This window comes from Rhizopus microsporus (assembly GCF_002708625.1).
Source record: "Rhizopus microsporus ATCC 52813 unplaced genomic scaffold scaffold_34, whole genome shotgun sequence".
In the NCBI taxonomy this organism is placed as follows: domain Eukaryota; kingdom Fungi; phylum Mucoromycota; class Mucoromycetes; order Mucorales; family Rhizopodaceae; genus Rhizopus; species Rhizopus microsporus.
Genome location: NW_019671949.1, coordinates 66,323 through 94,313, shown reverse-complemented (window position 1 = coordinate 94,313; position 27,991 = coordinate 66,323). Strand labels below are relative to the sequence as shown.

General features: G+C 36.6%; 12 protein-coding genes across 12 annotated transcripts; 8 read left to right on the top strand and 4 right to left on the bottom strand.

Annotated features, from left to right (window-relative positions):
- The first annotated feature begins 28 nt into the window (after positions 1-28).
- On the top strand, positions 29-2,791 carry RHIMIDRAFT_274545 (uncharacterized protein). The gene is made up of 4 exons (XM_023612472.1): positions 29-221; positions 280-306; positions 363-369; positions 441-2,791. The coding sequence occupies exons 1-4, from the start codon at positions 111-113 to the stop codon at positions 2,762-2,764; spliced, it is 2,469 nt and encodes an 822-aa protein (XP_023461208.1). The 5' UTR covers positions 29-110; the 3' UTR covers positions 2,765-2,791.
- Positions 2,792-2,892: 101 nt separating this feature from the next.
- RHIMIDRAFT_274543 (putative accessory gland protein) lies at positions 2,893-4,260 on the top strand. The gene is made up of 6 exons (XM_023612471.1): positions 2,893-3,099; positions 3,152-3,176; positions 3,227-3,282; positions 3,336-3,490; positions 3,542-4,087; positions 4,134-4,260. Exons 1-5 carry the CDS (start codon positions 2,923-2,925, stop codon positions 3,900-3,902), a joined length of 774 nt encoding a protein of 257 aa, XP_023461206.1. The 5' UTR covers positions 2,893-2,922; the 3' UTR covers positions 3,903-4,087; positions 4,134-4,260.
- Positions 3,942-4,248, bottom strand: RHIMIDRAFT_242600 (uncharacterized protein; the record flags this gene model as incomplete). Its single annotated transcript, XM_023609815.1, has 2 exons — positions 3,942-4,087; positions 4,134-4,248. 2 exons carry the CDS (start codon positions 4,246-4,248, stop codon positions 3,942-3,944), a joined length of 261 nt encoding a protein of 86 aa, XP_023461207.1.
- Positions 4,261-4,825: 565 nt separating the features above from the next.
- RHIMIDRAFT_98542 (putative pterin-4-alpha-carbinolamine dehydratase-like protein) lies at positions 4,826-5,362 on the top strand. Its single transcript, XM_023615966.1, has 2 exons — positions 4,826-5,129; positions 5,178-5,362. The coding sequence occupies exons 1-2, from the start codon at positions 4,932-4,934 to the stop codon at positions 5,274-5,276; spliced, it is 297 nt and encodes a 98-aa protein (XP_023461205.1). The 5' UTR covers positions 4,826-4,931; the 3' UTR covers positions 5,277-5,362.
- Positions 5,363-7,651: 2,289 nt separating this feature from the next.
- Positions 7,652-8,810, top strand: RHIMIDRAFT_242598 (uncharacterized protein; the record flags this gene model as incomplete). The annotated part of the gene is made up of 4 exons (XM_023609814.1): positions 7,652-7,886; positions 7,941-8,423; positions 8,474-8,614; positions 8,668-8,810. 4 exons carry the CDS (start codon positions 7,652-7,654, stop codon positions 8,808-8,810), a joined length of 1,002 nt encoding a protein of 333 aa, XP_023461204.1.
- Positions 8,811-9,279: 469 nt separating this feature from the next.
- RHIMIDRAFT_286898 (Metallo-hydrolase/oxidoreductase) lies at positions 9,280-10,575 on the bottom strand (the record flags this gene model as incomplete). The annotated part of the gene is made up of 6 exons (XM_023613422.1): positions 9,280-9,610; positions 9,674-9,765; positions 9,821-9,981; positions 10,032-10,213; positions 10,266-10,465; positions 10,516-10,575. 6 exons carry the CDS (start codon positions 10,573-10,575, stop codon positions 9,280-9,282), a joined length of 1,026 nt encoding a protein of 341 aa, XP_023461203.1.
- Positions 10,576-12,911: 2,336 nt separating this feature from the next.
- RHIMIDRAFT_316722 (uncharacterized protein) lies at positions 12,912-14,055 on the top strand. Its single transcript, XM_023615070.1, has one exon. It carries the CDS (start codon positions 12,993-12,995, stop codon positions 14,010-14,012), a length of 1,020 nt encoding a protein of 339 aa, XP_023461202.1. The 5' UTR covers positions 12,912-12,992; the 3' UTR covers positions 14,013-14,055.
- A 58-nt stretch (positions 14,056-14,113) lies between these two features.
- On the top strand, positions 14,114-14,732 carry RHIMIDRAFT_209270 (uncharacterized protein; the record flags this gene model as incomplete). The annotated part of the gene is made up of 3 exons (XM_023607129.1): positions 14,114-14,333; positions 14,386-14,516; positions 14,568-14,732. 3 exons carry the CDS (start codon positions 14,114-14,116, stop codon positions 14,730-14,732), a joined length of 516 nt encoding a protein of 171 aa, XP_023461201.1.
- Positions 14,709-17,777, bottom strand: RHIMIDRAFT_98472 (RhoGAP-domain-containing protein). The gene is made up of 8 exons (XM_023615965.1): positions 17,669-17,777; positions 17,471-17,613; positions 17,331-17,416; positions 17,184-17,282; positions 16,380-17,122; positions 15,230-16,308; positions 15,073-15,178; positions 14,709-15,022 (listed from the first exon to the last, which is right to left on the bottom strand). The coding sequence occupies exons 1-8, from the start codon at positions 17,755-17,757 to the stop codon at positions 14,851-14,853; spliced, it is 2,517 nt and encodes an 838-aa protein (XP_023461200.1). The 5' UTR covers positions 17,758-17,777; the 3' UTR covers positions 14,709-14,850.
- Positions 17,778-19,166: 1,389 nt separating this feature from the next.
- On the top strand, positions 19,167-20,863 carry RHIMIDRAFT_98455 (uncharacterized protein). The gene is made up of 4 exons (XM_023615964.1): positions 19,167-19,188; positions 19,249-19,591; positions 19,643-20,195; positions 20,248-20,863. The coding sequence occupies exons 2-4, from the start codon at positions 19,545-19,547 to the stop codon at positions 20,812-20,814; spliced, it is 1,167 nt and encodes a 388-aa protein (XP_023461199.1). The 5' UTR covers positions 19,167-19,188; positions 19,249-19,544; the 3' UTR covers positions 20,815-20,863.
- Positions 20,864-22,708: 1,845 nt separating this feature from the next.
- On the top strand, positions 22,709-23,539 carry RHIMIDRAFT_274523 (uncharacterized protein). The gene is made up of 3 exons (XM_023612470.1): positions 22,709-22,780; positions 22,860-23,170; positions 23,197-23,539. Exons 2-3 carry the CDS (start codon positions 23,168-23,170, stop codon positions 23,356-23,358), a joined length of 165 nt encoding a protein of 54 aa, XP_023461198.1. The 5' UTR covers positions 22,709-22,780; positions 22,860-23,167; the 3' UTR covers positions 23,359-23,539.
- A 975-nt stretch (positions 23,540-24,514) lies between these two features.
- Positions 24,515-27,668, bottom strand: RHIMIDRAFT_316719 (uncharacterized protein). Its single transcript, XM_023615069.1, has 5 exons — positions 27,594-27,668; positions 27,208-27,517; positions 27,052-27,157; positions 26,077-26,931; positions 24,515-26,027 (listed from the first exon to the last, which is right to left on the bottom strand). Exons 2-5 carry the CDS (start codon positions 27,261-27,263, stop codon positions 24,600-24,602), a joined length of 2,445 nt encoding a protein of 814 aa, XP_023461197.1. The 5' UTR covers positions 27,264-27,517; positions 27,594-27,668; the 3' UTR covers positions 24,515-24,599.
- Between the last annotated feature and the right edge of the window lie 323 nt (positions 27,669-27,991).

Genomic DNA, 27,991 nt, shown 5'->3' with positions numbered 1-27,991 from the left:
AATATGCTTCTTTATTTAGCAACTTTCTATTTTTTTGAAAATCCTCGCTTATAAAAAAAGTAACAGAGAAAAGATATCAATTCTTTTTTCATAATCCCCTCCTTTCCTTCATGTCAGCATCTGTTGTCAAGCAAAGTGTTGCCAGCAAAGATATTCAGCCAAGACAAAAGAGATTCAAAGTAGGAAAAGCATGCTTTACTTGTCGAGAGAAGAAGATCAAGGTGGGATTAAGATAAATGTAATTCTCCTAGGAATTTAACAATAATAAACTTCCATTAGTGCGATGGAGTTCAGCCTTGTATGCAGGTAAAATAAAAGAAATAGATATGGAGGACGATATTAACTTTGTGTATATTAAATAGTGTAAAGGTAAAGTGGACAAGTTATAGAATCAATCTGTATCAGAATAATAATAATATAATAATAATTAAATTACACAGCAAGAAAACGACCTTGCACATTTTCCAAAGATGGAATGTTAGATAATAGTGACCATATTGCAGACGAAGGAGAAAAGAGTGACCATGTTAAGAAGAAGATAAAGACAAAGAATAGCAGCAGCAATCATAGCAGCCATAGCAACGATAGCAACCTTAGCCATGGCAACAGCAGAAGCAGTAATGCGAGCACTAGTACCAGCAGTAGTAGTAGTAGTAACAGTAGCGCTAGTAGAAGGAAAGGCAGCAATGATGATAATAATAATTCTATCGATAATCCAACAGAGAAACAAAAGACAGTTGACATATTGGATAAATTAGCTAACCTGCTACCAGGTGAAGGGAAAGAAGGAAAGTGGGAGATTGATGATGGCCATTTGAAACTAAGAGGACATCATTTTTATTATAATAATCCTGCAGAAACAAATGATGATATAATAGAAATGCCTGATAGAACAGTACAAAAAGAATTAATCAACTTGTATTTTAATCATGGATATTCTGTATTCCCTATTCTTCCAAGGAAATTGTTTTTGAAGCAATTTGAGATGGAAACAGATCAAGAACTGATGCAGCCATTATTATTATTTGTCCTATTTGCATTTGGAGCACAGTATAAAGGAAAAAATAGTACGGAGACTGCAGACATCTACTTTAAGCAAGCAAAGCAGTTATTGGACAAGGCATTAAACTATCCAAGGCCAAGTACAATCATTGCATTAGCCTTGATGAGCTTATATGATGGAAACTTTTTTGATAGCAGAAAAAAGATATACAGTTCAATCGCATTTCAAATGTGCTTTGATCTAAACCTGATGAAGGATTACAGTGGAGATTATATTATCGAAGAGGAAAACAACATTGAGATACTTGAATTAAGGAAAAGAATCTGCTGGGGATGTTACTATCTAGACAAGATAATACATATTCAATCAGGCCAGCCTTGGATGATTCGATCAAAAGACATTGAATTGGATATGCCACTGCTACAGCCAGGGGATGATATCACTGAGCATGAAATACTGGAAGTGTTTGTCTCTAGTATGAAATTGATGCAGATTGGTGAAAGGCTGATACAGAATGATCAACATATTATTATTGATAATATACATAATGAACTATTGCATTATCTAAGATCATTACCACCTCACTTACAATGGACGACTACTCAATCTATTATACCACCTATCCCACCACCTCATTCACCGAGAAACTCAATGGTCTGTCAATTGCATATACTCTATAACTTGATTGAATTGATCATATTGAAGCCTTATTCAACGAGCTACAAGCAGAGAATTATCACAGTCTCAACCAATCTGATAAGACTTATCACACTGTTAACAGAGAAGCCAAAGTGGATCTTGAATTATCATTTTATACTATCCACTTTGATTGAATCCATCAAAATTCTGTTAAAATACTCTGCTTGTGAAGTATTGACGATTGCAAGGCATTCGAGATATATGTTTCAGCAATCCATTCAGTTACTACAATTATTTTTGTATGCAAGGAATAGTTTATATGCCACTATTAATGAGTTTGCTACCAAGCTGGATGCACTCCTACTCTCTACCAATGCCAATAATCTCAATCAACATCCATTACAGCAACAGCAACAACAACATCAGCATCAGCAACAGCAAAGTCAGCAAGACATTTATGATTTATTAAACCCATTTATATTACATGATAATAATACGCCATGGTCTATTGATTTCTCAACTATCAAGACCAAATCCTACACGACCCCTTCTGTTACTGCACCATCTTTTACTCCACATCATGATCACTTATTCCATACCTCTTGGAGAGCCGCAATGACCATTCCTGATAGAATTCATTATCCATTTGCAAAACTTCATCTCGACTTTAAGCCTACTGCCACTACGCCTACACCTACGCCTACGACAACGACAACAACACCAAATAGTAATAATACTAGCAGTAGTAATACTAATACTAATAATAACTATGCCCAACATCATGACCTATCAACAGATCAACTTGCCGCTCTGGTTGCTCAAATACAAGAATCAAGCGAAAAAGATAATGGCAGTTCAGCTAGCAATACCAGTACTCCCAATAACGATGATTTATTGTTCACTCTACTATCTGACACACGTCAAAAAGATCATCACCCACATAGACAATCATTTTCTCATCCTTACATGAACGTTGGTCTTGGCATCTATGCTTCTGCCCATCAACACCATAACGATGTCATTCGTCAACATATGCCTGATTCTTCAACTAGACCTGTCTTGCTAAGTCATCAAGGTCAAGCCATTGTAACAAATACAAATGATAATAAAAATAAGTGTTGAATTATTTTCTTTTCCTTTTTTTTTTTTCTTTATGAGTGAAACGACAAGAAAAGAAGATTTTAGACAACAAAAAAAAAAGACGAGAAAACTAAATCAGATAAAAAAGGGTTATTTAACTGTATTTTCTATTTTTTTTTTTTTTTTTGTATCTTTCTGCTATGCTAAGGAGCAGTCTTCATGGTGTTTTTTCTGTATATAAGCCAAAAGGCTGGTATTCAAGAGAAGCAACAAATTATGTTCAGCATGCCTTATCCAATGAGATTCTTGGTCGAGAAAAAAGTAATACGCGATTCAAAAGAAAAGAATTGATCAAGATTGGCCATGGAGGAACACTGGTAAATTTGATTCTTTTCCCCTTTTTCTTTATTGATCATTAATCATGTATAGGATCCAATTGCAGAAGGCGTCTTGGGTAAATTTGTATTTCTTTTGACTAATGAAACCTAACAGGCTTCTTTCTAGTTCTGGGTATTGGAAATGGGTGTAAGGAATTAACCAAGTACCTAGAAGGAAGCAAGGTAAGAAAAAAAAAAGAGAGAGAGGACGTTTTGTTTATATCATTACAAAAAAGGAATATATTGTTACTGCTAAACTAGGTCAAGCAACAGATACATACGATGTAGATGGAAAGATAGTCAAGGAAGGCAGGACTGATCATTTGACATCGAGCTTAGTTAAAGAAACACTGTCTACATTCAAGGGCCAGATCACACAAATTCCACCTATGTAATTCGATGAAGAATATTCAATATGTACATAGACTCATCATAATGATAGATATTCTGCATTAAAAATGAATGGAAAGAGGCTATATGACTATGCGAGAGAGAACATACCATTGCCAGAGGAAATTAAGCCACGAGTAGCATTTGTAAAGGACATTGAGTTGCTGAATTATGGAAATGATACCTGCGTATTTAGAGTTGAATGCGGAGGAGGAACTTATATGAGAAGTATAGTCCATGATATGGCAATCGCAATGGGGACCTTTGGACATATGACAGCATTGAAGAGGACAAAACAAGGATTGTTCACTCTAGATGATACATTGCCATTAGACTGGGAGAGTATATCTCTAGTAAACGTAAAGAGTAAAATAGAAGAAAAGCAACAAATAGTTAGCCTACCGAAGTCTTGATGTTTAAATGAAAAAGATATTGCGTCAAATTGTCATTGTTTATTTATTATCTCTTTCTTCTAACGCACGTAACAGCATTTTAATTCTATATTCTGCTTTATCATTGGCTGTCTTAAGTTCTTGTATTTCTTTCTTTAAGCTTTGAACTTCTGCTTCATTGCTGGTATTATTGCTACTATCTTGTTCTATTGACAATTTAGCGCCAATACAATCTAATGTCATTGCACTCACCTTTTGTATTTTTATTGTTGACTATTCGTTTCAATTGCTCTACTTGTGTTTGAAGAGCCTTAATAGCTACGTCAACTGGAGTATTGCTTAGATAATGTTCCTCTTCTAAAGTCATTCTTATTGTTGAAAAAAAAAAAAAAAAAAAAAAGAAAAAGTAGTCGGCTTGACTTAATATTAAAACTCATCAAAAAGATAGTGACAGGTCAGTTCACCGGGTTTATGAAAGTAGGCCTGACCAATACAAGAAAAATGAAGTGTATAGTATTGAAGAAAGAAAAACAGGCTCTAAAAGCCACATGAGGAGCCAAGTTCATAATATAAGCAAAGCATCGCTCGTCTTGGAGAGATCAGCATGGCTTAGAATACTTGAATACTTTATAAAAGATAATACTTATCGCCTCTCTGAAATTAACGAGGTCATCGGAATAGAAAAGGAAGGGTAAAGTATTGTGATCTTTTTTTTGATCTTCAGCGCGTAAGTCTACAATTATAAAAGTAGATTGTTCCCCTTGAAGACTTCAGATAAGCCAATTACTGCTGTTTGATACATCTCTAGTTATTGAATGCTGAGAGATACTATTTCAATCTTTTGTACTGTTTTTCTAAACTCTGCATTCACTGGCTTTACATTAACATAGGTCAATGCTTATTAGAAGGCGTTGTATGTTCCCCTTTTTGAATATGTGGGGTGCATGAACGTCAATTGTGAGAAACGGATTGAAATTTCTCACGAATCCCTGCTGCATTTCAAATGAACTTATTTCGTTCTTTTCTCTCTCTTTTTTCTTTATTAAAACTATGGCTGTTGTCAAACTCACTCAAGAAGAAAGAGATACCCTTTTATCACCTTTGCTTTCCTCTGGCTGGAGACTCGTTGACAATAGAGATGCTATCATTAAAGAGTACATCTTTACTGACTTTAATCAAGCCTTTGGATTTATGACACGTGTAGCCTTGAAAGCTGATAAGATGGATCATCATCCAGAGTGGTTTAACGTAAGTGGGTCTATTAAAACATTACATCTAACTCACCTATCTTTGTAGGTTTATAACCGCGTCCAAGTCACTTTGAGTACACATGACTGTCAAGGTTTATCCAAGCGAGATATCGAACTCGCCAAGTTTTGTGATGAAGCCAAATAAGATATTATGTAAACAATAAAGGAAAGAGCATACTGTAGGTCTCTTTTTGTAAGAAGATATGATCATGTGTATTCATGGTACACTTTTTCCGGAAACTTTTTGTGCACACTCTTTCCAGAAAGTAAATTCACCTTGGTGGAAAACAAATGCAGTGAATGGCAAGAACAAAATTCATGTAGTACGAAAAATAAATTCGCCCTGGTAGAAAATGACTTCATCTGATTGGCAAGAACAAAGTTCATGTACGAAATGTAATTTCGTCTTGAAGAAAATAAGCGACTCGTGACGGTCGCGTTCTTTCATTTTTTTTCTTTTAAACGATTCCAGGTATTGTTTGTGTTGGCTTGACGCCAAAACACAAAGATAAAAAAAGGCGATTTTGATATGCACTATTAAGATTTCCCACTCTCTCAACGACCCACTCATTTTCGTCCAGACGCTCAAGGTGTCCAAAGGTGTCCAAAGAGCGCCCAAGAGTCCGAACCTCAGGTCCATTTTTCTTTCTCACCTCTCTGCTGTTATCATGGCGACGAAATCAAGTTCGACTGAAAGTGTATATGAATGCGAAGATTCATGCGAATGTGAAAAAAAGGTGTTCCGTTCTTCAAATGCCTTGAAATTACACAAGAATAAGTATCACCATGTTTCCTATATGTTGTATTCAGCTTTAGTGTTATTGAAAAAGGTTATTAAGTCGATGACTTGCGAATTAGATTATTAAGAAGAGCTGAATATTATTAAGTTTGTGGAGAGTTGGGTAGAAATCTATGACTGCTATTTATATTATTGTCGTTAGTATGATTATTTATGCTTATATTATTATTGTTATACTAGTAGCTACTATAGCTATTAGCATATTATATATTATTCTTATCAGACGCGATAGAAGAAAGTAGAATGTATGCTCTACTGTAAGATTATCTCATCAAACACGTCGCAACAGCAACTATTGTGTGGTATCTATTGAAATGTGGGCTTAATGATTTCTGGTTCAAATAGCGTTTGCCGCATGTATCACATTTGAGCTTTTCTGCATCAGAGACTGTCATGGCAATAAGCGAGGAAAAAAAAAAGTTTGCTTTGAATTCAATGTGAAAATTTCTACAAAACATTCAACGGGATTACACAGTCAAAAATTCACATCATCATTATTTGCTGCTTTCTCTGTTCGACAAAGCTGCTGCTATCCTGCTGCAATCTACCAGTGGAAAGCTTGTATGAGGTTTTCAAATCCGGTGTCATATGAAAAAACCATCATTCTTTTTGGGTTAACAACAAATCGATAAAATAAAGATCCTCTGAGTTTTGGCTAATAGATCTCTTCAATCTGGCGAAGAGAGTGTAATTAAAGAACTAAAAGGACATAGCATATTTTGGTAAAGAGACTCACACTGTACTGCCCTTTTTAAGAAACGGTTTGTTCAACTGCTTTACTAAATTTAGCAAAGTCAAGGGAATGTTTTTTCCAAGATTCGATTGAGATGCAAAGAATCTATAATATAATAACATGTCCTTTGTTATATTCTTTTATGAATACAACAAGTAAAATATGAATTGACGCGTTTTTTTTTCTTTCCTGATCCCTTGCCCATTTCCATATTAGATAGGCTACACAAATGAACAAATTAAGAAATAAGGCACGAATGAGATTTTACAAAGAGATTTGAATAGACGGGGATCGTTTAGCAATATATAAAGCTTAATTTTGAGCCTAAAAATAAAAAAAAGAAGGTCAATATGAAAAATGAGGCTTTGTTTACAGAGAATAAAAAGAAGAATATTAATGTGTTATTAAATTGATTATTAAAAATAAAACAAAATACTCCATTTTAGTGAACAGATTCTTGTAGTAATTATAAACTGTACGCCTACAAAAAGATAAACAGATGCAATGTGTATATAGACAAAAAAAAAAAAAAACGCGTGCGTTATGTGATGAATAAACAATATAAAATGTTGTCAATGAGATTGACTACATTTCTGTTATTTCCATCTTTTTAATAATTGTAAAAAAGAAAGAGAGATTTCACTTTCTCTTCTTTCTGAACAGTAATTAAATTAAATTCAACAACAATAAAACAAAAGAGAAAATAAAAAGGTCATTTTACTGAATAAGGAATCTATTGTGCCTATTCTTGACAACACGAGGTAACAAACCCAATGTTTACTTTGTGAGCCTATAAACACAATGGAAATAGCGGAAAGTGAGTATTAGTTCAAATGCAACACAAAATCAATACTTGTCCTACATCAGACCTTTTTTATATTCACTTCACTTACTTTACTTTGCCCTTTCTTATTTCTCTTTTTCTCTTTTTCTTTATCTTTATCTTATTCAACCCCCTTCCTTTCCCTTTTATTCTAATTTTGAGAGAATGCAATTAAAGATCATTTCATTGGCCACCCTTGGCCTCTTGTTCCTTACGTCTGCAAAGTTTGGTGTTCAAGCCGCAGATGAAACAGATTTAGTTGATGGTCAACAACTCTCTGATACTTACCTTTCAGCTTTTGCTAACGATGAAGAAAATGACGACCTTGATTTTGAATTGTCAGATGAGGAAGTTCATACTTTGACTAAGCGTGCTGATAGCTGTGCCAAGTACCATACAGGTATTTTTATTATTATTGTTAGTATTATTTTTTTTTATTAATATATTCATCTAGTTGTCGGCAGCGATACTTGTATCTCTATCTCAAAGAAGTATGGTGCCTCTCTCAACAATTTCTACAGTTGGAATCCTCAAGTCAACAAGAGCTGCACCAACTTGATTAACGGAAAAAAATATTGTGTCAAGAAGGGCTCTTCTTCTTCTTCCTCTTCTTCTACAAAGAAGGCTGCAAAGAAAAAGTCTTCCAAGAAGAAGTCCTCCAGCAAAAAAGAAACCCGTAAAAAGATTCAAAGCCAATCTGCATTCACCTACTACTGGATTGCTCAGCCTAATGATTACAAGGGCGGCAAGAAGGTCGCTGTCAAGACCTGTAGTGGTCAAACCATTGGATCTGTCTCTGAAGACTACGCTGATGCCCTTGTCATGGAGGGCACTGGTGTTGTTGGATCCAAGATTGTCAATCTTGGTGGCTGTACTTGTAAAGACTTTAAGTGCTTTGAAATGGTCAACAGAAAGAGTGATCCTTATGGCTTAACTTGTAAGCAAATACACAAGGTTTAATTTTACTTTACTAATGTATATTATTAGCTTATGGAACTCCTCTTCGTCCTTATGTCACTATTGCCTCTAATGATATCAAAAAGGGAACCAAGATTTATGTTCCTTCTCTTGTTGGATGGAAGATTCCTGGTTCTAAAAAGACTCATAATGGATGCTTACTTGTTGATGGTAAATTTATATATTTTAAACATTATAAACTTGTATTAATCTATTTTATATAGATCAAAGCTGGAGTTTCAAGGGTAAACATATTGACTTTTATGTTTACGCTATGGACAACTATCAAACTTTGGATAAAGCTCATCACTTAAACAAGGTTGATATCTATGAAGGTGGCTCCTGTAAACTCTTAAATTACATGTAAACACAGCCAATAATAATTGGTTTCACGAATAAATTTATTTTAATGTAACATTTATTACCCTTCTCATTTTCTATTTTCTGACTTTTTACTTTTTAAAGTAACCAAAAATGTCCTGAGCTCCCTACAAAGAAATGATTGAACAATAAATCTTTTTCTTTTTAAATATGATGCTTGATCACATTGCTATGGCAACAAATATTATTTAGTAAGCTTAGTCTTGGATAAAAATGTCCTAGATTGCATATGATCACATATATATTATGCAGAGGATTTTATAAATCAAATACCTACACAGTTCGAATGATTTGCTATTTCAACTGACAACAAAAACTGTCTAACGCACGAAATATAGAGTCACGTTACTTTACTAAATCATTCCCATTACTACTTTATAATTTTATTTTGAGAAGCAATTGGCATGTCTACATTATTATTACTATCATTATTGTTATTATTACTATCGCTGTTATTACAGGACAATGGTTTCGCCAAATGCTGTCGTAATAAACTCACTTTCCTTCTCCACTTCTTGCTTCTTCAACTGCCAAGACGTCTCCAGTACCTTTTTTGGTGCCAAATAATTTTCGTCCGACATCATAAACGTGCCCCAATGAATACCAATGGATAAACGGGGAAATCCAAGGTCACGATGAGCCTGAATAGCATCTGTAGGACCCATGTGTAAATGCTTCATTAACTCCATTGGCAAGTAACTTCCTATGGGTATAGCAGCTAAGGTAAAGGGTGCATACATGTTGCCAATGGCTTGAAACAGCTCAGGGGAGTAACCGGTGTCACCACTTATAATAATAATGGCTTAGTATTTCTCTATTTAGATGTGTATGAGCTAATCCGCGTCTTACCAAAAAAAGAAGCTGTGTTTTGTTGATTTGATCACAAAGCTACACCAAAGTGTATTGTTCTTTTCAAATGGTGTTCTTGAGCCACTCCAGTGCTACAAAAGGGATATTAATGCATATGATTTTAAATAACCGCCAAGTTTTACATACCATCGCAGGCACACAAACAATAGTAGTACCTTGATGGTCCACCTTTTGCCACCAATCTAGCTCGACAAATCTAGTAATGCCTCGCTTGGAAAACCAACGACCAAGACCGAGAGGAATATACCAAGAGACAGTGTTGCCCAATTTTCGAACTGCATTTTCATCTAGAATCATTCTTTAGTACATTGATTTGTATTTAATAGCACCTGCTTACCCAAGTGATCAAAGTGATCATGCGAAACAAGAACAATGTCTATTTTATCTATAAATTCTTCCAATCGACATGGAATGGGTCGTAATCGTTTTGGCCCGAGGTAATCGTTGATAGATCGTTTGCTAAACACCGGGTCTGTCAAAATAGTTAACCCTCCGATTGTTACGAGACATGTCGATTGTCTAGGATGAGATTAACTCGGTGCTCCTCTTTTATATGTATTTGTTTATATACCCAAGCCAAGTAAACGTTATCTTGTCGTGTTGTTTAAAGATATGAGTCAAACACGGTTTCTTGCAAGGTAAAGACCTATCAAGTTCAACTTCATTGCTCGGAATACCGTTTCCTTTCCATCGTCTTGACCAAAGCAATAGTGTCTTATAAAAAGGAACTTCCTTCCACTCATCAAAAGGGTTCAAAAAGAATTCATTTATCTATATGATTTTTTCATCAGACATTCCCACGACATTGAACAATTGCTTACCTTTAAGCTTGCAAATCTTTCTTCTGACTTTTGTAATAACTTCCTTTTTGAAATAGACATTTGTCTACATGTTTCTAAAGAGTGACGAGAAGGATGAACATGAAGGTAGGCTACGATGGCAAGTAGGATCAAGAGATAAATTGAATAATATAGATGAACAAAACGCACTGTGTAGCAGAGAAGCGTAGGTCCAGCTAACTTTTTAGCAATGCCAGTCAAGTTTCTTTTCATTTATAAAAAAGATAGAGATAAAGAAGGAAAAAAAAAAAAGGTCAACCTAGGCCCATTCTCGGCTTCTTATTCTCTCTCTTTCCCTCTCTCTCCCTTAAATAGATTTGTTTATTTTTATGGAACCTCTTTTTTTGGTATCTACAGTAAGACCAACGCCAAAAGGCGGATTTTTAAATAAAAGGGCGGGAGAGAAAGAATCACAAAGAGCGGGTTTTCACATGGCAGTTGACGGCTTATTTTTGTCAAGGCCAACATTACATGCATCAGAAAATAATGCAAGTACGATATCATCATAATTTATACGTAAGATTGGTGGCCTTTGCTGATCAAACTGACAACATAAAGTTAGAATAAAGAATTTCTTTTTATCCCTTCTTCCTGAAAAGAAACAAACCAAGATAGTGACTTTATAAAAGTCATGTTTAGCGTGACGCGACACATACAAAAGTTTTGTTGGAAGGTATCAAAGGTAATGGGTAAAGGTAGCGCGTAGAGTTAGTCTAACTTCTGGTTCATGTAGTGTTGGCCCCAAAATCGACTATACAACAAAATCAAAATACTGCGGTGACAAAACCAAACTAGTTCTAGCTGGCAAGTGTCACTTGAACAACATTGTTACCTCTTTAAAAAACCTACCTGTTCGAGCCATCTCCTCTTCGAAACTATCAGTTATACAAGTGATGGATTTGAATTGTCACGTATACTGTTTATCAATTATTGACAAAAATGTCTACCTTCTGCAAAAAATTCAATCCATATCTTACCCCCGTACCTTACATGAAATTAAATCTGGAGGTATTAAAAACCCAATCAATGGATTTTACGTAATACATGTAAGCTTCTACATACTAAAAATTAAAATAAAACCCGCCTTTTGGCGTTGGTCTTACTGCACATAAAATTGAAACAATAAACAGTTACATGTGTTACGCTTCTGTACACTTTATTTCAATAGGTGATTTTAACCTCTTCAAAAGTCCTTGGAGTATCTGGTCATCTTCAGTGAGAGAAGATGAAAAATACATAATCTGTCTATTCCGATCATCCTTTATCTTGCCCAGTATCTGACGCACTTGTACACCATAGCCGGATCTAAACATAGAATCAGCCTCATCCATCACAAGTATCTGTACTTTCCATAGCCTCAGCAGGTTAGGATGATCCGTAACAAGATCCAGCAATCGGCCAGGTGTTCCAATCAAAATCTGTGCGCCCTTCTTCAAACGATAGAGTTGATTTGGAAAGGGCTCTCCTCCAATGAGCAGTGCCGTTCGCATATTCTTCATACCGAGAGCCAGTCGCTGGCATATGGTCTCAATCTGACAACAGATTTCACGTGTGGGCGCCATGATTAGCGCATACGGCCCTGCCCGCCGTTTGTCACCGTCCCAAGTCGACAGGGATCGGCAGTGGACCAAGGTAGGGATCAGAAACGCGCCAGTCTTGCCTGACTTGGGTGGTGAAGCTGCAACGAGGTCTCGTCCGGCCAGACCTACCGTTACGGCCTGTCGCTGAATGCCTGTGGCCATTGTCCACCCAAGAGACTCGATGTTGCGTAACAAAGTGGGTCCTAGTATGGTCTCGAGCTGGTCGAAGGTAACCAAGGGCTTAGGAATGACTGTACCACTGACTTCAAGTGCATGTGCTTTCAGCATGTACTGAATGTGTGTCTTTGTCTGTGAGCCTATTGATTCTGGTTCTTGGTAGTTGGTAAGTTTGGCATGCAGATTGTCTGCTGCATAGGCATGCATCGCACCATGCTCCACATTCTTGATGTTTTTCTTTCTCTTTTTTTCTAGTCGCTTCTGGTTGAGATCGGTGTTGATCTTTTTACATTCAAGACTGACATGATTTAGTTTTTTGGGAAATTATAATTATGCATCAAACATACCTGCAAATGTCTTGGTTGGTATCACTGTTGATATATTCTGCATATTTGCCACATACAACACAGACTGGGTCGTTATCTTGTGCCAATCGTTGTTCTGAAGAAAACTGTTTAATGGGTTCTTGTTCTATTCGACTTGTCTTTGTCACTCTATTGTCCTCAAGTTCATTTTTTCTTTTTGACATTTAATTACAAAAGAAGAAGCATTAGTCATAACAAAAACTGTCCCTTTCCTCCCCTTCCCATTTTTCTCCTTTCTTTTTTTTTTTTTCTTGCCGCTCACTCCCCTTTTTTATTTTTTTCCCTTTATAAACAGGTTCCTTAATGGCCCTGTTTATTCCTTTTTCTTCTTTTTGTTATGGTTCAGCAAAGTGACGCAGAAACAGAATCACTTACCTTGACTGAAGATATTGTATTAAAGCAAGTCGTCAAGGATGATTCAGAATCAGATAAAGAACTCATCCTTTTTTCTCTTAATGAGTCACTTCTTATGCACAAAGAGATGGTCGAACGTGTGCAGAACGAGAAAGACGATGTTGAAGACGACTATGAACAAGAAAGACGGGAACGAGAGGCAAAAATAAATGAAGCAAAGAGAACATTGGAGGAGAAACAACGAGAACAAGGTCAGAAGCGAGACATGCTCGAGACACAAGCTGAACAACTCAAAAGGGAGCTCGCATCCCGAGAAACAGAATATCGACGTATGGAAAGTAAATTTCAATCACATATGCGATCAACGAGAGCGAGTGATGATGACGTCTCTACCATCCAAAGAGACCTGGGCTCATTGCTTCAAGATATCAGTGACCTTTGTGAAAAGGTCCCTTCTGATTTTGATCATCAGAGTATTGACAAAGAAAAGGATGCTGAGACGAGATGGCTAGTCGAGAAATGGGTGGTTCAGGTCATGATAGACGATATCTTGAACAAACCTATTCAACCGGGCGTTGTGATCAATAGCGCATTTGGAAGGATTTTTGAATGGGTCAAGAAACGAAATATATCCTGGGCTGTACGTATGAGACAGCAAATAACAACGTTTATAGTGCGACAATCCAATGACGATATTGAACAAGCCAAAAAGGAAATTGTAGAAAAGATTATGGTTGTTCTTCATTTTGCAGCACAGTCAGATATAGTCAATTTAGTAGATAGGGCAGTGAGGTTAAATTTAGCCTTAAAATGCCAAGAGGCCCTGGTTGAGATAATGCCTATTCAAGAAGGTGGTTCATTTGACTCACAGATAATGAACTCAGTGACAGAGGAGGAAGGATTGATTAGTCTGGTGATTGTACCTCCTTTTATGGTAAAAGAAGCGGATCATCGTTTTATTTTGTTAATTCCTGCCAAAGTGCATTGTGTTCCTTTTAAATAAAATTTATTGTAGCTCCGAGTCTCTCTCTTTCTTTCTTTTGTTTGCACACAGAAACAAATATGAATAAGGAAGCAATGGCAAAGTATGCTTTGAAATCACTCATGAGTGATTCACAAAGACAACAACAGCAACAACTACAATTACAACAAGAGCAACAACAGAGCAAGAAAAAGAATTGGTGGTGGAATAAACAACCAAAGCCAGAATCAATTCTATCTCTAGAAGAGCAAAGGGTATTAAAAAGAGTGAAATCAAGAGCCCATTTTCTCGATAGAGGCGTATCCTGCTGTTGTTTTCAAGTTGGGTTTGATGGCATTATTGGTAAACTATCAGTTCATTATTTTGGTATTTCATTGCTTATTTTTTGACTTAGGGTTTATTCCAGTCATTGGCGACTTCCTTGGTGTGCTATTAGCCCTCCAAGTTGTGCATATGGCTATGCAACTTGATATACCCAATGAACTAGTGTCCAAAATGATGTTTAACATCGCATTTGATTTTGTTGTAATGTTGATAACCCTTTTATATGATTTTTTTTTAACTTTTTATGTCTAGATTGGTTTAGTGCCTTTGGCTGGTGATATACTTGACATCATGTACAAATGTAACACCAAGAATGCTTTATTGCTAGAGAATTACCTAATAAAGCGTAGAAGGAAAATAATGGCCCATGATACAACAGTTACTACGTCTGCACCTGTCATTAAAACGACAAAATGATGATTATTACAAGGAGATATTTTATTATTATCTCTATTTTTTTATGAGAAAAAAAAAAGAGAGAGGGAGAGGGAATAACAAAAGGTATATATTATTACAAGGTTTATAATAAAAGTAATTAGGCATTAAAGAGTTTGTGTACGTGAGTAATCAAAAATTCAATCACTGCGTTCTTATAGCTCATGTCTGTAAGTTCTCTACTTGCATCTGTATCTCGCATCAGTGTAGGTCCAAAGACCATTGCCAAATTCTTGATCGTCATTAAGTTTTCATTATGATGCTCTTGAACACTATATATACATGATAAGAAACATGGACACTATTCATACATTGTGCTTACCGGTACAGATGCTTCATCAATAGTTCCAATGTGTCATAATTGACCTTGGGTAATTGTGATAACAGTTCATAAAATCTATCCAGTTTTTCTTGTAGGTCAGTGACAGCTATAAAACACATATGAGTTAAATTCGTAAAATAACGTAAACACAACTTACAGACGGCGTCAATAAACTTTGAATACAGTTGATGGGTTAATAGAGGATTAGGCAACTCTCTGAAATACTGTTTCAGAATACTTGTCACCGAGCAAATATCATTAATAAGTTCATTGTCTTCCAAATCAATCGGATTTTCACCCGATTCAAACGATTGTTGAATGAGCCTCATCTGAGTCGCACCACCTGATTTTCGATAGATGCCTTCATAATCCATACCTCGCTTTTCAACTGCTTGTATGCACTGTACAATAATAGATGGTACGGGTTTCTCCTCTTGTTGTGCTCTGGTGCACAAGTCGTTGCCAAAGAGAGAACTACCTGACGACGCCCGATTGTTGCTACAGTTATTGTTCAGTTCAAGATCTGTAGAGTTTAATTCAAGTGAGCTTGTTGAGTAGCACATGGCAGGTACATGAGGCAAGCAACGAGCATGAGTTGCGCACAGACACCCAGCACATCTGAGCTCAGACAGGCCCCAGAGCGTCTCTCCGCATCCATCACATTTGGTTGGCCTCAAGAAGGAAGTGGGTTGGAAGCTGTGCGACCCATGCTGTACGATGTTCTCCTGAGACTGCTTTGATGGCTTAACGTCTCGCTTGTCATACGGATGCAAACTGAAGGTGCTACTCGAAAAATGGTTTTGGCCATAAATTGCGACGGCAGGATCTTTATTCTTCCCACTTAGTTTCGAGAACATGGTCTTCTTCAACTTGAATCCCGGCTTGGGTTCTGGGCTTGTCGTCAGTTTTCGATTGTTAAAGATGCTGTTCTCTGATGATTTTCGTTGCATGGGAGTAACTGAGCTCGTTTCGGACGAGAGACTGGGTGAAGGTGAAAAATGGATGAATGATGTTCCTGCCATCACCGCCGCTGCTTCCTTTTCTCGTTCAGACATTCTTCGGGATAAATCATTATTGATTTCTGTCAGTTGTGCATTTTTGGTGTTGAGCATGATCATTTCGTGTAGCACGTCGTCTCTCACAGACTCTAGTGATTTTATATCTTGTCTCAAATGGTTTCTCTCTTGCTGGAGTGATTCGACTTCGGTTGATACTATCGACTTCTCAACATTTAGACTAGAGAAAAGAAAAAAAAAAAAATAGTGTCAGTAAGTTTAGTTTTTAGTCTTCTTCTTTCATTTCTTTACTCTGAACCAACTGCCGCTGCCTTTGCTACCAATGAGTTGATCTCGGCTAATAAGACGTCTCGATACGATTTCAGTTCGTCGCATGTCTTGTCCAAGTCAGCACGCAGCTTGGCTACTCTTTCGACCTCTTCTTTTGTGATCACGGCTAGTTCAGAGCGAGTCGATTTTTTTGATTGAGCAAAGATGGTCAATTGGTGTCTGAGCTGAGAGATTGTGTATTCATGCTGTTGACGAAGAGCCACCTCCTTTGTAAACTCTTCTTTTGCCCTTGTCAGTTCGTCCAGGGCCTTTCGACTGGCGTCTTTGATCTTTTGATAGTTTTGCTGCAGATCAGTTAGCTTCTTGGCGTAGGAAGCCTCGATATCCTCATGCATTTTTTGAAGTGGTGCCTCTGGGATATCCACGAGCGAAGATTCCAGATATTGAGATGCTCGTGTGATGTTGCTGTTGGTCGTGGGTGTATCTTGTGAAAAATCCAACATGATATTAGCGCCTAGCTTCTTGGTTAGGTTCAACAGTTCGGCAGATTCATTCTCAAAAAAGGAAAAAGAGAGCATCTCTGATGCGTCCCATTTCATGGTGTTGGATGAAGTGCTACCGACAGAAGAAAGAGGTGAATTGGGTGAAGACTTAGTAACAATGTCGGAGCGAGAAGGTGTAGGCTGATTTAAACGCAATTTCATTGGCATATCTGCTGAATTGCTTCGTGAACGTGATGGTGTAGGGGGAGGAGGATGCTTTGCCTACAACAAAACTATATCAATTATTTTTGCTATTTTCATATTCTGGTCTGCTCATAATTACATGCATTTTTTGTTGCTCCATCTGATCCTGTCTCTTCTTTTCTCTTCTCTTTTGCTTTTCAAGCTTTCTTTTCTCATGGCATGGTGCACAGTGAATACCCTAGAAGGTGTCACGAAATCATATGTTTAAATTAATTATATGTTCTACCTTGCTAGTTTGAGTAAATACTAAATCTTCAATCTTCTCCTTGCATGATACACACCGAAAGCACTCTGAGTGATAAGCTTCATTGCCTGATAAGGGTATGAGTTGCAATCGAATTTAGGTATAATTTCCTAATTTTTTACCCGTCATGATGGCCTCATCCTTTATCACTTGCTTGCACACATTGCAGCTGTAAGAACAATTTTCACATACAGGTTTTCCATTCGATAATAACAATAAATTTGATTCACAATCGATTGTTTCGGAGCATTTTGCACAGATAAAACTACTCAAAAAGGGTAAGCTACCTACGACAATAATCAAGATATAGCCATGGTTACCATTTAAGGTGAAACAGCGAATTTCCAAAGGCAATCACCGATCCTTCGTCGATCACCGTCTCGCAACCTGCGCATAAAGAAGGTGCCATGGTAATAAATAATAAACTTGTATCAATGTAAAAAGAATAAGAAAAGAGAGAAATTAATGAAAAAGGTAATAAATAGAATAAAGTAATACAAAAAAGGAACCCAATAGTTGTTAAATGGTCAAATTGGCGTTACAATAAAAAAACTTTTTTTTCGTTACCTGTTCTGCCTTTTTCTCCCCCCTTTACTCCAGTCTTTTCTATCATTTATTGTTATACCTCCCTCTTCATTCTCCTTTAGAATAGCACATGGTTTGGTGTACATTAGGGGATGGCAAAGTTTAAAGATGAACGAAAGTTTCTTTTTTTTTTTTTGCCAAGGCTTTCAATTTGGGTTGGACAAAAAAAAGAGCCTGCATGACAACAGGATTTACATGTTACTTGGATAAAGTGACACTGAAATAGTAAGCATAGTTCATACACAGAACAAGTAAAAAAAAAAAAATAGTGGAGAGCCTCCTTACTCTTCTCACGTTTTACCCATGCATGGACCCTGAATATCCTCACTGGCCACTGACAGAGATTGCCTCAAGAGTAGATGATAACAGTAGTGCTGTGACACACATAACTTTAGGTACTTTTTTTAGTAAAATTTGCTCCCCTTATAATTTACAAATATATGCATTGCTGTGTAAGCGTAATAGCTAACATACAGGTATGAAAAATGTCACGGAGATATTCTCCCCTTTCTTTTACTTCTTTCAAGATGAAAGCTGCTTATCAACAACTAGCCGCTAATGTATTTTACAACTAAAAAGAGAACAAGAAGTGCCATAGATTAGATACTTCCGCTCTTTTTTACATTGCAAAACAATTGTGTGCAATCTTTATGTAAAAAGGCAACAGTGGCAACTGGCGTATGCTCAGCAGATGAGACCACAGCCACACTCGTAAGCATATCCTAGAATAGATATTTGCCAAAAATCGGATTTACTACAAATTTGGAAAGCTTATTGTATTCATTAGCAAAGGTTACAAGTCAGGATCGTCAATGCAGTCACCTTAAAAAAGAAAGACACATTAACTTTATACTAATACTAAGACAATAAATTCTCTTGTAATCGCCTTGTTCAACCATATGATACCGGTATAACCTCTGCTACCAAAGGCTCTACTCCCTCCCCCTCTCCTTTCCCCTTGTGCATGTCTATGTTTAAACAGCATTTATAAAGATAAGCTTTCACGATGATCTTGTATATGTAACATAAAAAGGGATGCTCATGTATGATTCTCTTTCTATAGCAACATGATATATTAGGAGTGGTCTTGTGATAGTCATCTACTTTAATAAGTGTACGTTTGAGCTTTTTGATTTAAGCTGATTGTTTTTTTTTATTCATCACGTACGCGCGCGCGTGCACAACGCGACTTTAATTTTTTTTTTTCTTTTCATTGTTTCTTTTTGACATGACAATAATAGGATACAGAGAAGAAGTAAATATAATATATGCAAAACCTTTTTGATTCAAACTAATCAAGACAAAAAAAAAAAAGGCAGATGATGTTATTTACTTGAATTACAATTCAAGAAATGAATTAACAGAAGAGATACCAGCTAAACAATTGCTAGCTGCTAATCCCATTTTACTTGAATTATTCAACTATCAGCATGATGTCACATTAGAGACTCGAGTAGAAAAGAGAATTGATAAAGTGGAGTACATCCCAAGAAGAATGCAAATGATGATCGTTGATTATTTTGAAGTAAACCACAGTAAAGACGTTTTAAATAGAGAAGAGAGAACTGTGGTACTTATGCACACACACACATATACACAGTTAACGTTGGTATGCAATTAATCGAAAGCATGTTTAGCACTGGTAAAAGACCGCCCAGGTAAGAGCGCAAAGTAATCGACAAAATATTAACAAAGAGTGAATACAAAAGTGCTTTACTATTGGCCTTGGTCAACCTCATGTTACAACCTAAAGACAGCTTTAGAAGCAAAGAAACACAAGTTACACACTGGACACATTGTAAACAAGCGCATATGCTACTCATGGACATTTTGACCCTATTTGGACCAAATATATATAAGCCAGTATGGAACGAATTTATGTATTTTAATACATCGTGTTCTCAGCAGAGCATTGAAGAGGAGGATGAAAGCAGCCATTACGAACTGTTGAATACCAAGGAGCTGTCCCATTATTTTGATTTCTGGGACTATACGGATAAACTACTGAATCATTCGAGTTTAACATTGAATGATAGATGTCGTACACTTGTGCTCGACTTTTTAATTAATGTTCTGCAGGCAGATTTGAAAGAAAAGTTAAACGATGAGAAAAAAGTAGGAAAGTCAATCCTGTTTGGAACCCTGTCGACAGATTCTATGTTATCATGCACCAAGTTTGACAAATACCTTGATATTTTACTAAAGAATTATCCAAACAAGAATGACAACTTGACACAACTGGTTGGAAGCTTATTGAATATGGTAAAACCTACATGTCTTTATAGTAACCCACTAACGGCTTTTTTGTCTATAGTTGATAACTATATCCTGTTTTGAGAGGATATCAAGTTTCGACAGCCTTGTATCTCAAATGTATTCAAGATTTCAAAAAATGGACCCTGACACATCACTACAGTTTATGCAGTCGATTAAATACCCATCGTTTCTCATTGCGCTGCTAGACAAAGCTCTATCAGATACGAACATTTCACTTGTAGATAGTGCTCATAAAAAATTCCGCAATAAGAAGCATGTGCCACTACGTCTGGAAAAGGTCTTGTTCTACGTCCTAAAGACACAGCCCATCTCCTGTGACTCGATCGATGCGCTCTATAAACATGTTCTTATTGTGTCAAAATACTGTATGTGTGTGTTCTCGACTGCATCCATCTGCCATAAGAAGCGATCAGGAGAAAAGAATACGGCTCTATCAGAGGAGCAACTCATCTTGCTTATTGAACAACAGCACGCTTCACTAGACGAATGGGAAACACTTATTGAAGAGCTTTTGGCGAAATTCATTACAGCTGATTTAAATCTTATAGAAAAGATTCGATGGGCTATAAAGTTGACTAGGCTGACAATTACTGAATATGTTTGAAGAAGGTTAATAATTGAATAAAAATAAATTAAAAAGGCCTATGGACGCGGAATCTACCTGTTCAAATAGTCATGAGAAACTGAGGAAACTCCTTATTGGGACGAGGAGAAAAAGGCCCTGATCAATGTCTTGAAGAGGTGGCTCGACATGCAGCGGTTAAACCATTAAAGAAATCATAATATATTTGACATGACTTATCCATCATTGTTTCCATCTGGTAACAACCACTGGTGGTTTGGGAGGCCTGTGAGGAAGGCTACTCAGATAAAAGGAAAATGTGTCATCAATAGAGAAGGGAAGATCCAAGCGGTTGTGTGTGTAAGGTGACCATCGCCTATTGCCTACGGCTGAGGCTTACCTCAAGGGAACCAACCAAGACGTCATCGAATGTATTGACTTGTAGTATGAATGGCCATGAGTACTCATAGGATGGTTCCACAATCGAATTAAATATCGCTCGCTTATTTCGTGACTAAAAAGTAAAACAACATTCGTTACTACAGTGATAAACTGCTCTACCATCACATTGCTCCTCTCTAAGGCTTATTAAGTTATTCTTTTACTATTTTATCCATTTCATGCATTTATGTATTCATATTCTTTTTCATGGCTATAAGACCCTTTATCATCGTCCAATAAATCACACATTTGATCATACCTCTTTGATCATACCTCTCATTCATGATACGCAAGTATCCATGACAATAAAGTCATTAATTGAAGTATGTCGTGTACCTTAGTAACCCATCCTGTTTCGAGCGCCATTTGAAATAGTTTATGCAGACTTAGAAGATCCATTGCTTTACTATAAAAATGAACGTATAGTCATCAAACCTATTATAATCATAGTCGTCGCTAATGTTTGTCTGTATTTCACAAGCAGAAAGGAGAAGGATAGGGATATGACAACAGGGAATAGAGGATAAGCACTTTACCTTTTACCTTTTTTCATGTGCACTAAAAATAAAAACAAAAACATTATACACTCTTATGTTTTCCTTAGTCAGCAATTCAATCACCTATGTTTCATGCCTGATAAACAGGTTTTGATACATAAAAGTTGGGTTACTTGATTTTGGCTTTTTTTAACGAAAGATAATAATTCATCATTACTTTTATGAGACAAACCAGAGTGCTAACCAAATAGATCAATCGCGATTGGCTTTCTTTCTTTGATTGACAAATAATAACTGTAATGGAGTCAATTGCGTGTGTTCCACAGAATCGGCAGTCTAGTGCTCTTTGAGAAAAGCCTTATTTTTTTGTTTACTATCAGCTGCATTTTTAAAGATGCCGTCCCCTCTCAACCTTTTTCCTTGTACATTTAACTCTCGTCTTACTTTTTTTTCCCTTTTTTACTCATTCTTAAAGAAAACAACCAGAAAAATAAAAAGCATACATTGGAAATAAGAAAAGTGAAGCAATCATAATAAAAAAAAATTATATATATATATGTGTGTGTGTGTGTGTAAGTGCGTGAGGTTAGTCTTATGTAAACAAGCGGCATCAAAAGAAAAGGGAGGCGTGAAAATTATGCAAAGTAAACAAAACAAAAAAAAAAGGGATACAAGAGAATATTCCATATTCCAAACTAAAAAAAAAAAAGAGCTGCTCGGATTTGCTCTAATATGGAAAAAACAGAGAATGAGTTATTTATTTATGAATTACTAGAAAAAGATAGATTGAGAAAAAGGAGGAATGAGCTATATATTCTCAGCCTAAATAACATAACTCACGTAAACAGAACACTATAAAAGAAACCATCATTCTTGTCTTCTTTTCATTCTTTATCTCTTTTAAAAATTCTCTTATGCTTTTATTATTTCCTATATTGAAAAAGTACAATATCATTTGGGGTGATCTCAAAGTACATATAACTAATGCCATCGTTTAAAAAATACACTTTTGCTGGCTCTATTTCATGGTTTCTGATGCATCTTACTCTATCATTATGGCCACTCACGGGGTGAAGCCTTAAAGAAATCTCTACTACTCGCTAATGCTCAAAAAATGCTTTGCTACTACTTATCGATGCACTCAAATAATCAAATGCTTATCAATACCTACAAATGATTATCAGTGCCTGAAAATGCTAGTGAATGCCTGTCCATGCTTATCAACGTCGGAAAGCCCCTAAAGAATTTTGCTCATGTCTATCAGTGTCTGCTGGTAATGAATACTGCTCTGGAGTAACTACATATTCAAGTCCTGAAGTCACAAGAAATATAATCAATCAATCTACTTTGCCATTATCTACCAAACTCTATCAAGCTCTGCTATAGGTCACTGCTTCGCTACGCTGGATCACTCCGAGATGCTTCTATTGTTATGGCTCTGCCTCTACAGCTGATGAATGGTCCGTAAACCCTCCTTATTACTGAGCTCGATGATTGCGATGCTCCAAAGGTTCAATATTCCGATGTCTCCACGGTCATCACCCCTTTCGAAACGCTTCGTCCTAGGTACTTAGAAGTGCACTCTTTGTACGTTGAAGCATCTCTTTCGTTGAATTTACCGTGGTATGGTTTTGAGATTGACTTTTGATTTTTGAGATTTGAGTCTTGAGTATTTTTTATTCATGGAGGGTTTACACCGTGTAGTCTTCTGGCATGCAGTCTATGGTTCTAGCCATCTTGGGTTTGAAAGCTAGCGTTAATGTGGCCTTCTGGACTTATGGAAAGAAAAAAAGAAGAAATCTCTATTTGCTCTCTTGATCTGGCTATCAGACTATTGCTTACTTAAATAAAAACTTCATTTTATTACTCACACTTTGACTTTTTGTTCTTTAATCTTAATAAAACATATTCACTTGACGCGCTTTTCTTTGATAATCTAAGGAAACAGCAGTTTAACGATTTATTCATATGCATCATTATGAAGCAGTTTGAGGTAATTATCATTATACAACCTCACATAGGTAGTTTTCATTAGTGAGATGCCATATATTAATATCAGTCTGTGCAATTAGCTGATCTCTAATTACAAGCTCCTGGTTTGAAAATGCAAAAAAATTAGAAAGCGTAGTACGAGTTAATTTCGGTGCTTCCAAATGACAGTAGCAAAAGACTACTTAATAAGAATATAAGCTTTTCCCCCTTTTTCTCTCCACCAGTTTTTACTGCTGTTAACTGATAAAAAAAATACTCATTAATTATCAATCTTTATGTATATACTATCCTATATTTAACAGAGACAATTTACTAATAAAAATAAAAGCTGTCTATAAAAAGCACATCAAAGTCTCAGTTTCTAGTTGTTTAAAATTCACTCCTTTTACAATATGGAAATTCCCTAATAGGTATCACTTTGGCTAACGAACTAAGACTGTAACCTGGTATTTTATAACTTCTGTCGTACGGCTAAGAGAGTCATGATGGTCAGGTTGATCAGCTTGAAGAGATTTTTATTTTGTATAGATAAAACAACAACGACCATCTTTCTGCAAGACTAATCTGAACCAATTTTATATAAATAGATAAACAACATTTCCCCGTGAAGGCTCCTTCTGACATGCAATTTTTAGTAGTTATTTATTTTTTGAATAAGTATGAATTAAGATATATCTTTTGTGTATTCAACAGCAGTCAAGAATCAAAAAGTTTGATAGCCTTTCCAAAGAAAAGGCTGAAGTCCTTATTTACATATTCTATTTACAATAGGACAATTTTTTTTTTATAAATATATCAATTTAGTAGTAGTAGTAGTAGTAGTAGTAGTAGTAGTTCCTCTTTTTGTGTATCTAGCTCAGTTAGGAAAAAGAGAAGAAAAACCAGGCTGTCTTTCAACTACCAGTAATACGCATTTGCTAAATCTTTTAGTGTGTTATTATTGCTGTTGTTAGATGGCCCGCCATCTGCGCTGCTTCTGTCATTTTCATTATTTGACTGCAGATAGTTTATAAAACTTCCACTTGTTTTATTATTTGCTGCCGACGATGGTGCTGTCTCCCAGGGCAGCGGCACCCCTGACAATACGTCCACGTTTTGATCTGTGTGTATCAAATGCTGCTTTTCTTGATAATGTGATACTGACGGTGCTGAGGTTACAAGAGCGGCCTCATGGTGTGATGATTGGAACTGATCCCAGTCATCAAGCGAAGATTCCCAGTATGAGCCAGTATCATATTGCTTATTGTTGTTAATATTATTGTCAACTGGAATAATGCCAGGAGCTGCGAATGGATCCATTGTGATACTATTTATTCTTTGTGGCTGATATGGATTAGGAAGATTCACAAAGTCGGCACTGTTTGTCGTATACAGAGATTTACGGTCATCAAATTCTTCACTTTTTACAGTTGTTGAGCTTATCCGTCCACTATAGAGTTCATGAGGTTGCCAGGATGATATACTGTTCTCTCGATCATCATTTCCTAGGTTAGGATCTTGAAGGCCGGTCAGTTCTGCAATAATCTGACATCGTTTACTTGCTGTCACCCATGTTGATTCAATCTCATCCAGCGCCTGCATGCATTTATTCACTTTCATCCTTGCTTCCATTAGCTTGTCAGAATTACTGTCGTTGGCGTCTTTAATATATATGATACCAGCTGAAAATATGTAGTAGACTGCAAAATTCCAAACGTATTTAAGCTGGTTATGCTCTAGCATATAAGTTGTGATGGATAAAATAGAGTCAGCAGCTGAAGCGCAAATAGAAGCACAAGGCAAAAGTGATGGTACTGATACGCTTTGGTCAGGTCCAGGTATAAATGGTCTATGCAATAGAATGACAGTTGTATAGTAAATCAAGTGTAATTGACACACAGCGACACTTGGTGCCTTTCCTGATTTGTCATTTTTGATTCTTAATGAGCTGGGTAACTGATCATACCACTGATGTAGTCTCTTGTTTAATGTAGTAAGCACTGAATCTGCTTGTTTAGCTTCTGTATTCTGCAAGGAGCGCACATAATAGATACACTTGAGAACATGCCCTAGTATATCACATATTTTGATTAAGTTGATAAAATTGTCTAATAAACGAACTGGTTCACCATCCGAAGAAAGCAGATTATGATCGTCTACTGATGGGAATGGCACATCACAGTCCTTTTCTTCAAAGGTCGTTGCTCGTCCATACATTGCACTCCCTAGTCTATCAACAATATAACAGCACCAAAACACTCTCTTTCGTCTCTCACGCTCTTCTGGAGGTATGTTCCAGTGATCGCAATTTCGGTGCAATCCTAAATCTTGCGCCATTCTAAAAGCCTAATTTTCAAACATTAACATACCTTACTAACAATCAAATACAACATACCATGCCACTGTATAGCCAAGCTCTTGCAGATCTCATTGCGCCATGCTGATGGCTGGCGAGTAACAGCAGTGATTGGACGGTTGATATACTTGGCTTATCATAGGACTCATCCAGCAATCTCTCAGCTCTTTCAAAGAATATATCACCAGCAGTATCAGGTGAAGCTGGATCTGATCGGACCCTGACATCTGGTGATATCCTTGAGGCAACTGCATAGATTGAGTTCAGCAGAAGGGGCGTTACTCCTGGTTCTACAGCAGAAAACAGCTGGCGTCTAAAGAATAAAGGCAAGAATGGGTAGAAATATCGAAAGTACAGGATGATAAGATGTTCTGATAGATCTTTGGGCGGCAGTTCTAGCGGATCAACAGGCCGCAGCTGAGGTATCCTTTTACGCTTTTTTCCATAGTTTGCAAAATGAAATGCGCCATTTTGATATGTTCGGCTGCTTTGCAATAAATAGTACCCAGATGATTTACCAAGATATCTCACTTGCCCATTCTCATCCATAGCCAATTGACCAACTCCTTCATCCATTGACTCTTCTCTTGATGATAGATCTTGTTCCTGTTGTTGATAATCTTTTGTATCACTGTCTGACAATAAACTTTCTCTTTTTCGCTTCCCTGCCTTGTCTTGCTGCCAGAAAAACACTTTATTTCGCTCTGACTTTGGTACCCTTCTCACCGGTCGTGCCCGAATCTGTTCTCCTGTTGGTGTTTCCAAAGGAGAGTTTAATTCCATTAATAAATGATTTGATTGTATATCACCACTTTTTGCTAGTTCTGCTAGAAAATTTTCTAATTTGTATAATCGATTTTCAATAGCCTCAATGTATCCTTTTGGAGGTCCTCGCTATAAAACAATTCATATGCAGGGTTTAGTATCTATCAATTAAACTTTGGACTTCTCTCTTTCTCTCTCTCTCTTCCTCTCTCTTTCACTGCCTCTCTTTTAATTATAGCTTAAATTTACTTTTTTTGTCATGTCTTTAAAAGTACATTCTAGTCCAAAACTTTTGCAATTTGCACAAACAGGTGTCGCACCGTCACATTTTACTTTCTTTCGTCTACATAGGTCACTTTTGTCATTTAATTAGTTACTGGCATGATTACTTATTAATAGACATACCAGGCCCTGCTCACTCTCTGCCTTGACTGCAATTCAGCTGTAGGTGAGGTTGCCATTTGTATTATTAATATAAAAAAAATGTATAAAAATAGAAAAATTGAATTTGCCTCTCATTTTGTTTGTAAAGCGGAAAACAAATTGTTGCTTGGAAGATATGCTTTATTTGTACAACTTTTCCTATTGGTTAATGATTGCCATGTAACAGCTGAAGGGGTGTTCAAGGATACAACGAACAGGGAAGTAGCGGGGAGCAAACTAATTGCATACTCCGGACATTCGGCGTAGAATGTTTAATTTGCAGGTTTTTAACCTAAATCGAGACGATTAGAAAAATTGAACTGGACAGTTTACAATTTTATGCTGTACTCAAGTCAAAAAACATTTACCTGCATTAAATTGCTTAAGCGGTAACTTAAGCGGACAATTTTGTTCTCTTGTTTGATGATGGACCTTCGCCTTGTCTTCGCTTGTAGCTTGGCTTTGGGAGTGGTTGTATTTGTCTAAAACAACTTGGATGTTCTCTAGTCTCTCTGAAACTCATCAAGATCTTTCTGAAGTTACACGCCGCAGCCAGATCACGGTTCCATAATTTGTTTGATGAGTGGTCTTTGCACCTCAGCAACCCATTGCACTTAACTTTTGACATGTCTTTTCGCCCATATGGCCTAGGGTTGTCAATTATCTTGATCTTTTCTAATTTTCCTTTACAATCAGGACATAACGATGAGATTTTGTATTCGTTTATCAAGTACAAATAAAAACCACTCTTCTTCAACATTTGAAT

Excerpts from the sequence above, each read along its gene's own strand:
- RHIMIDRAFT_316719 (XM_023615069.1), bottom strand. The coding sequence starts at position 27,263 with ATGGCAACCTCACCTACAGCTGAATTGCAGTCAAGGCAGAGAGTGAGC. Across the intron at positions 27,158-27,207 it reads CAGAGAGTGAGCAGGGCCTG|TGACCTATGTAGACGAAAGA; the intron begins GTATGTCTATTA and ends AAATGACAAAAG. Across the intron at positions 26,028-26,076 it reads CTTGGCTATACAGTGGCATG|GCTTTTAGAATGGCGCAAGA; the intron begins GTATGTTGTATT and ends TTTGAAAATTAG.
- RHIMIDRAFT_98472 (XM_023615965.1), bottom strand. The coding sequence starts at position 17,757 with ATGGCACCTTCTTTATGCGCAGGTTGCGAGACGGTGATCGACGAAGGA. Across the intron at positions 17,417-17,470 it reads GGATGAGGCCATCATGACGG|GCAATGAAGCTTATCACTCA; the intron begins GTAAAAAATTAG and ends TACCCTTATCAG. Across the intron at positions 15,023-15,072 it reads TTGATGAAGCATCTGTACCG|TGTTCAAGAGCATCATAATG; the intron begins GTAAGCACAATG and ends ATGTATATATAG.
- RHIMIDRAFT_274543 (XM_023612471.1), top strand. The coding sequence starts at position 2,923 with ATGCTAAGGAGCAGTCTTCATGGTGTTTTTTCTGTATATAAGCCAAAA. Across the intron at positions 3,177-3,226 it reads AATTGCAGAAGGCGTCTTGG|TTCTGGGTATTGGAAATGGG; the intron begins GTAAATTTGTAT and ends GCTTCTTTCTAG. Across the intron at positions 3,491-3,541 it reads ATCACACAAATTCCACCTAT|ATATTCTGCATTAAAAATGA; the intron begins GTAATTCGATGA and ends TCATAATGATAG.
- RHIMIDRAFT_316722 (XM_023615070.1), top strand. The coding sequence starts at position 12,993 with ATGGTTCAGCAAAGTGACGCAGAAACAGAATCACTTACCTTGACTGAA.
- RHIMIDRAFT_98455 (XM_023615964.1), top strand. The coding sequence starts at position 19,545 with ATGCAATTAATCGAAAGCATGTTTAGCACTGGTAAAAGACCGCCCAG. Across the intron at positions 19,592-19,642 it reads ACTGGTAAAAGACCGCCCAG|TGCTTTACTATTGGCCTTGG; the intron begins GTAAGAGCGCAA and ends TGAATACAAAAG. Across the intron at positions 20,196-20,247 it reads TTGGAAGCTTATTGAATATG|TTGATAACTATATCCTGTTT; the intron begins GTAAAACCTACA and ends TTTTGTCTATAG.
- RHIMIDRAFT_274545 (XM_023612472.1), top strand. The coding sequence starts at position 111 with ATGTCAGCATCTGTTGTCAAGCAAAGTGTTGCCAGCAAAGATATTCAG. Across the intron at positions 222-279 it reads GTCGAGAGAAGAAGATCAAG|TGCGATGGAGTTCAGCCTTG; the intron begins GTGGGATTAAGA and ends AACTTCCATTAG.
- RHIMIDRAFT_98542 (XM_023615966.1), top strand. The coding sequence starts at position 4,932 with ATGGCTGTTGTCAAACTCACTCAAGAAGAAAGAGATACCCTTTTATCA. Across the intron at positions 5,130-5,177 it reads ATCATCCAGAGTGGTTTAAC|GTTTATAACCGCGTCCAAGT; the intron begins GTAAGTGGGTCT and ends CTATCTTTGTAG.